General features: G+C 42.4%; 1 protein-coding gene across 1 annotated transcript in view; it reads left to right on the top strand.

The window, feature by feature from the left end:
- serping1 (serpin peptidase inhibitor, clade G (C1 inhibitor), member 1) overlaps window positions 1-7,924 on the top strand; it is a 16,900-nt gene that overhangs the window by 2,911 nt on the left and 6,065 nt on the right. Inside the window, exons 3-8 of the mRNA XM_037674944.1 lie at window positions 647-808; window positions 896-1,195; window positions 1,401-1,607; window positions 4,547-4,690; window positions 4,790-4,993; window positions 5,073-5,212. Of these exons, the coding sequence (XP_037530872.1) occupies window positions 647-808; window positions 896-1,195; window positions 1,401-1,607; window positions 4,547-4,690; window positions 4,790-4,993; window positions 5,073-5,212 (1,157 nt within the window). The remainder of the gene's footprint in view (window positions 1-646; window positions 809-895; window positions 1,196-1,400; window positions 1,608-4,546; window positions 4,691-4,789; window positions 4,994-5,072; window positions 5,213-7,924) is intronic.

The following is a 7,924-nucleotide window of genomic DNA, read 5'->3' as shown; positions in this document are numbered from 1 at the left end:
AGTCACAACAGAAGTCATCTCAGGGCACTGTACAGAAACATTCATATTTAAAAAGTCAGTTAATAACATTATTTATGTGAGGAGCAGACTGCTTTGACTTTACCTTCATCACAGAACTCTCATCTTGAGCAAGCTTAAAGGCGACAGTGGAAAGGAAAAACTCCCTCATAAGGAAGAATAAAACACTCCACGGCTGACTGCCGTTGGTTTCTCCCAAATCAAGACATGATTAGCGGGTGCACCGTGATCCTTCAGCTCGCTCGTATTTTGGGCTAATGGAGGAAAATACCTTATTCCCAAAAAATCCCATAAAATAAATATTTTGTCGATTAAAAAAAATGTAAATGTGTATTTTTTTTTTTTTAACTAAAGACCGCTCGAGTTAAAATAAAATAAAAATTCCTTTAAATCAGATGTTTTCATTTCAAGCTGAGATAGGAATACAAAAGACTGACTAGTTTTTTTGTGGAAAAAATATTAAAAAGTATTTTTAAGCGGTTCAGTAAGGTGGTCGATTTTCCCATTAAGGGACACCGTCAGAACATTAAAGAGATTCCCAGGGGTTAAAGAATGGAAGACCATGCATTGTTATATGTATTATTGTATAATATTTGTGCTTTAGTTTCATCTGTGTTTACAATTTCAGGACAGACTTTAAATGCTAATCCTCCAACTGGCACAGCTCGAGTCATAAAGTCAGGGCTTTATGTCTCAATATCTCCTGTAACTCCTGCCAGTGAGGGCGAGTACGTGTGTCTGGCAAAAGCAGATAATGTGGAGCTGATAAAAACATACAACATGAAAGTTGGTGAGATGTTCTCTCATACTAAACCTATTGATAATAAAAAACAAAACCTTGATCATGATGATAAAGATTTGTCTTTTCTACCTGCAGACTCACTTCACAGCACAATTAAAACATCTAGAGGCTCTGATGTGAAACTGCCGTGCCACTTCCCATCCTCCATCTCACCTTCGGCTAATGCACTGTGGTTCAAAGAGATCGGTGAATGCCAAAGAAAAGAGCTGAACTTTGAAGACGACTCCAGTCACGATGAGAAGCTGATCCTGCTTTATCCAGAGGACTACGATCAGACCATCATCGTCAAACGTGCCAACTCTGAGGACTCTGGAGTTTACAGCTGCGAGTCCATCGAGGGGGAGAGGCTCCACACCATTCACCTTATTGTTGAAGGTATTCTTGATTTTGTTTCAAGCAGGAAAAGACTCGCCGAGAGCAAAAATCTCCAATTTAAGGGTGTGATACTCACCTTACAGTGAAAACAACAGATCAAAATGACCGCAGATATACATTTTACTTTGAGGAAGTGACATAGCTAAGAGTTGGTGCATGAATTGCACAAAATTAATTATAACAAAATGATTTAACGTCATTTCAGATCCTCCCACTCCTTTGTGCAACGACTTCAACAAAACATCTGAGTTCTGCAAGGAAGAGGACAGACGCACGGCCGAACCCGTACTGCAGGAGTCCATGGCAGAGTTTTCGATGAAGCTGTACTCTCACCTCAAAGATCAGCATCCCTTCAACAACCTGCTCTTCTCTCCTGTCAGCATCAACGGGATTCTGTCCCATTTGTTGTTGGGTAGGAAACACAGCTCAGGCTTTTCTGCCAAACTCTGAATATTTACTTAAAGTTTACAACTGTCTTCACACAGAGTTCCTGAGCCACTACGTTTGTTGCTTTGGTTCTTGTTGGAGCGTGAACCTTCAGCCCAGTCTCAGGTTATGGACGTTGTGCAGCAGGTTTTCATTTAGCGTAATTTCTGTGCTTTGCTCCATTCAGCTTTCCCTCAACCCTGATCAGTCTTCAAGGCCCTCCTGCTCAAAGCACATCCACAGCATGATGTTGCCACCACCATGCTTCGCTGTGTTGGGCAGGTGATGAGCAGTGCTTTGTTTCTTCTGTGCAGAGAAATGAGACCACACAGTTTATTCTTGGTTTCATCAGATAAGAAAGTAATGTTCTTCACAGTCTGAGTCCTTTAGGTGCTTTTTTTACAACTCCAAACAGGCTCTCAAGGCTCCTCTAAAGCACAGAGGAGAGGTTTTTAGCTAGACTGTGCCATAAAGCCCAGATTCATGTAAGCCTACAGTTCTAAATCTTTTTCATTCAATGTCCTATTTTGGAAGACACTGTGCTCATGGGAGCTTTCAACAATACAGACTCGGTTTGTATAGCCTGGAAGCACTTTGTTCACGTCATGGCTGTCCCCCCCCGGTAGGTTCAAAGTTCTTTATTGTCATTTGCGTCACATGTGGTACATGAGGCGGAATGAAATTGTTTACTAGTGGTTCTGCACTTAATGCTCCTTAAACCTCCTTCCTGAGGGGAGTGGGGCAAAAAATGTGTGTGCTGGTGAGTGGGGTCCTTCATGATGCCAGTGGCTCTCTTCCTGCATCTGGAGGTGTAGAGGTCTGTGATGGTGGGGAGACTGACTCCAACAGTCTTCTGTGTAGCCTTCACCACTCTCTGCAAAGTTTTTCTTTCTGCAGCTGTGCAGCCTCCATGCCACACGTTGATGCTGGAGTGCAGGATGCTCTCCACTGCACACCTGTAGAAGGAGGTGAGGACTGAGCTTCCTAGACCAGCTCGTCTCAGCCACCTGAGGAAGTAGAGTCTCTGATGAGCTTTCTTGATCAGGCTGTTGTTGCTCCAGCTGAGGTCATTCATGTAGCTGGAGACCACTTCCACCGCAGATCATCCTATGTGCGGGGTGTGTGTGTGTGTGTGTGTGTGGGGGGGGGGGGGGGTAGGTGTGTTTACTCCTTCTGAAATTAACTATCATCTCCTTCACACTGATGTGAAGGTTGTTCTTCCTGCACCAGCTCTCCAGGTGTTCCACCGCCTGCCTGTAGCTGGACTCATCATTGTTTGTGATGCATCCCACCACCGCTGTATCATCTGCAAACTTTACAATGTGACAGCCTGGATGGGTAGCTGCACAATCATACGTGAGCAGAGTAAACAGGAGGGGACTCAACACACATCCCTGAGGGGAGCCAGTGCTGAGGGTTATGGTGGAGGAGGAGAAGTTGTGGATCCTCACTGACTGTGGTCTGTTTGTTAAGAAGTCTAGTCCCCAGTTGCAAATGGAGGGGCTTAGTCCTAGTGTGAATAGTTTGTCCATCGGGGTTTGGGGGATCGTGGTGTTGAAGGCAGATGTGAAGTCCACAAAGAGCATACGGACGTAGGAGTCCTTCTGCTCCAGGTGGGTGAGAGCAGTGTGGACCACAGGGGGATGGTGTCTTCTGTTGATCAATTCTCGCAATATGTGTAATGGTGTGGAACCTTGCTGGTGTTGATGGTTATTTTGATGTGGGTCATGACTGGTCTCTCAAAGCATTTACTGACTATCGGGGTGACGGCTACTGGCCGATAGTCATTCTCATTAAGCATTGTCAGTCAGGAGTCCTACGAGAGGTGTGTACCTTTTCAGCTCATGTCCATTTGTCCAGTCAATTTAAGTTACCACAGGTGGAGTAAAAGGAAGGAGTAGAAACCTCTCAGCTGTGATCAAAAGGGAACCACTTGAGCTTCAAGTGTTCCTGCAAAATAGTCTATATATGTATGTAAATTCAATATTTTTGCATTTTATTTTTATTTTTCAATATATAGTATGTAAAAAGTACTGTAAAATTTTCATTTAAAATTAATTTACAGAACTGTTTAAAATTCTGTTTTCAATTTGTCATTATGTATAAAGCAATAATCAAGTTGCTGGAATAGTGTAGAGGAACATTTGTGCTGAATATGGACTAAAGATCCAAAAGTCAAAGTTGGAAACTTCACCAAGTGTGGTGGAGAATGGAAAAACTCAGATACTATGGGACTTCCAGATCCAGACCAACAAACAGGTGATCAATGGAGCACTCGTTGTTGTGACCCCTAAACTGGAAGAGTGGCTCCAACAAATCCCAGGAACAACCTCAGAGATCTCTGCCCAGAAGAGCTCAGTCCTTGGAACAGCTGAGATACTGAACCTCCGAAGTCAGGCCTCTGGTAGAGGACGTGAGTTTGAAGTGAAGTGGAAGAATACGGCGAACTATCCATCTTTATCTTTTACCCGCTTCTTCCCTTTCCGGGTTGCAAGGGTCACTGGTGCCCATTATCCAGCGTGAGGAGGGGGAGATCACCTGGACATGTCTCCAGTCCATCACAGGGACACATAGAGACAAACAACCATTCACTCTCTCACTCACACCTAGAGACAATTTAGAGTTACCAATCAGCCTAACATGCATGTTTTTGGTCTGTGGGAGGAAACCGGAGTACCCGGAGAAAACCCACGCATGCACGGAGAGAACATGCAAACTCCACCCAAAAAGGTCGCCGGCCATGATTGGATTCAATCACCTTCTTACTGAGAGGCCACAGCTCTACCAACTTCACCCCCGTGCTGCCCGAACTGGGTGTTTTATTTTAATTTTATTAAGGGTGTGTTTTAAAGCTTCCTTGCAGCTCTCTATAGTGTTTCAGAGTGCACATTTTAATTTTCATACATTTGACCTTTGTAACTTCAGGTGCAAGTGGAAACACCCGCAGAGACCTGGAGAGAGCGATCTGTGTGCCTCATGACTTCCAGTGCGTTCACTTCCAGATGAAGATGCAGAGAGAAAAGATGGCCGACTCCCTGCAGATGGCCTCTCAGATCTACTATAACTCCCGTAGCATGCATCGACGAACAAAAATTTACCTATCTTTATAAATACTATAAACGTTTCTAGATCTGTAGGATGTTGTCATTTCTCTTCTCTCTTACTCAGAATTGAATATGAGCGAGTCTTTTCTAAACCAGTCCACCAAGTACTATGAAGCAAAGCCCGTCAAACTGCGGGAATCCAGCAAAGAAAACGCAGAGATGATAAACCAGTGGGTGGCAAACAAAACCAAAAACAAAATCACGCACTTGTTTGACGAAGTGACCCCCAGCGCACAGCTGATCCTGCTCAACGCCGTGAGCTTCAGTGGTCAGTGGAGTGTGTGTCTGTAGGCTAAAACACGTGTGGACATTCAAAAATGTTTACTGATCGTCTGTGTGTTCTTCAGGTCAATGGACGTTTAGATTTAATGAAAAACCAAAGAAAGGACATTTCACCAAACTCAATGGTGATTTAGTGAAAGTGTCTCTCGTCTATCATCTGAATTACAAAGCAAGTGTGATGCACGTTGCTGAACTGAAGGCTCAGGTAAGAAAAACTCACCGTGAACACCCATTCACAGTCTGTGTTGACTGATTCTGCTTATTCGAGAAAACTGGTGTGTCTGATCCCCCCCACTGATAGCCATAAACAATGTGCATTGTAACAAAACAATCTAGCGTCCATAAAATGTCTAAAATTCAGCTTTGCAGATATTGAGCTCAAATTTGGTGTGGTAGTATCTGAGAGTCATGCATGGCACAGACTCTGAGCACTGCACAACATCTTTGCTTAAAACTGTCTCATTAACCTTTAGGGCCGACTCTGACTGTTAGCAAATTATGTCAAAAAGAAATGAATGGGATTTAATGAAACGTTCAGAAAGTGACTCTACAAATGATTGACGTTTTGAGGTAAATCAAAATGGCCACTACAGCCAATCAGTCTTTGAAAACACTTAACTATGCAGCCAGTGCTACAGATACTGAGCTATAATTTGGTTTGTTTTGATCACGCTAGATCTTTGTGTCTGTGTTCACAGACAGCAGTAGTGGAAAAAAGGTTTGTATGGCAGGCAGTTTATCATATAATGTATACTTTGAACAGACTGTGTAAGGTCATTTGTATATTTCTTAAATATTCCTATCAGTAGTTATTTGCTCACACTAGCACTCAGCTGAGACACAAGAATCAGTGTTTAATAATTTGTTTGTCTTGTAGTCTTACATCAGGAAATGTTCAGTTCTGCTTTACCTTTTTATTTTACATCAAAACCTGGTTAAATTAATTGAAACAAACTCTCTTTGTCTTTTGTTGCATCTTTTCTAGTATGTTAAACCTTTAATTTGACACATGACCTGTGGGACACAGTTTTACCATTCAAATTAAATTTTCAAAAGTTTAATAAAAATATCCAAAATCCAATCTTGCTGTTCATGATCTGCTACATCGTGACCTTTGACCCTCATATCAAAATGCAAACCAATCCTCAGGGTGCAGATTCAGAGTCAGTCAGAGTCAGAGTCAGAGTTTCTTTATTGTCATTCGCACCTCATGTGGTACATGTGGTGGAGCGAAATTATGTACACGGGGTCCCAGTTACATCCAACAATAAAATGTCTAAGAAAAACAGTAATAACATCTAAGATATGAACTAAGAAAAACATAAACTAAATATACACTAAGCACTCATAACATAAAACATTGAACATCAGCACAAACATGAACATGAGTCTGTGAGCAGATGTGCACGCATGAACACATCAACATTGAAACAGATCAGCAGCAACATGAAACAGATCAGCAGCAACATGATATGGTTTTTCACAGTGATTATTCTAGTTAGAGATTCATGAGTCTAACAGCCTCAGGGTAGAAGCTGTTCCTCAGTCTAGTGGTTCTACACTTAATGCTCCTTAACCTCCTTCCTGAGGGGAGTGGGGCAAAAAGTGTGTGTGCTGGGTGAGTGGGGTCCTTCATGATGCAGGTGGCCTTCTTCCTGCATCTGGAGGTGTAGATGTCTGTGATGGTGGGGAGACTGATTCCAACAGATTTCTGTGCAGCCTTCACCACTCTCTGCAAAGCTTTTCTTTCTGCAGCTGTGCAGCCTCCATGCCACACATTGATGCTCGAGCACAGGATGCTCTCCACTGCACACCTGTAGAAGGAGGTGAGGACTGAGCTTCCCAGACCAGCTCGCCTCAGCCGTCTGAGGAAGTAGAGTCTCTGATGAGCTTTCTTGATCAGGCTGGTGGTGTTGTTGCTCCAGCTGAGGTTGTCATTCATGTGTACACCCAAGTACTTGTAGCAGAAGACCACTTCCACCGCAGATCCTCTTATGTTCAGGGGGGTGTAGGTGTTTTTGTTCCTTCTGAAGTCCACAATCATCTCCTTTGTCTTCTTCACATTGATGTGAAGGTTATTCTCTCTGCACCAGCTCTCCAGGTGTTCCACCTCTTGCCTGTAGCTGGACTCATCATTGTTTGTGATGCATCCCACCACCGCTGTATCATCTGCAAACTTTACAATGTGACAGCCTGGATGGGTAGCTGCACAATCATATGTGAGATTCAATCCTAAAGCATGATTTCTGCTAACTGTAAGAGTCAGAAGGCAGTTAAACTTTGATTTTATGGGAGGAACTTTGCTCTTGAACTTGTTCATTTTTATTTTTAGCTGTAAAGACTTATGCTGGTTGAGATCTTTAAGATAGTTTTAACAGGTGGTGGTGAGTTGTTTTACAATTTTCACCTTTCAGCTTTTGAATCTCATGGTCATATCGATCATTGAAGCCTTTTTGGTGACTTGATTTTTTAGCTACTTTGTTCTTCTGAGCTCTGTTTCATGAAGAAGCTTGGATTTCAGTTTCTGTATTTCATGATAAACTTTCCTTTTTATATCCAACAAAGTTCAGTCAGGTCCTCTGGATGGTTTCTAACTGTCCACAGGACCTGACTGAACTGTTGGACTTTTCTACCTGGATTATGGAACATGAATTAGGATGTTTTCTTTTTATAGTTTATAGCAGGACTATTCAATTGGTGTCCCGTGGGCCTGAGCTTAGTTTGGCCCACCATTGGGTTAATTTTTAAATAAAACTAGATTTTAAACCATAAAACAAACTTACTTAAGGACATTAACTGCTGGATGTCCGGCCCCTGAGCTCTTGGCTTTTAGTAACTGTGGCTCACTGAGCAGTTTAGTTGAATTGCTCTGGTTTATATATATATATATATATATATATATATATATATATATATA

This window comes from Nematolebias whitei, chromosome 3 (genome assembly GCF_014905685.2).
Source record: "Nematolebias whitei isolate Nwh7 chromosome 3, NemWhi1, whole genome shotgun sequence".
NCBI lineage: Eukaryota > Metazoa > Chordata > Actinopteri > Cyprinodontiformes > Rivulidae > Nematolebias > Nematolebias whitei.
The sequence above is the reverse complement of the archived record's forward strand: the minus strand, read 5'-3'. Positions and strand labels throughout refer to the sequence as shown.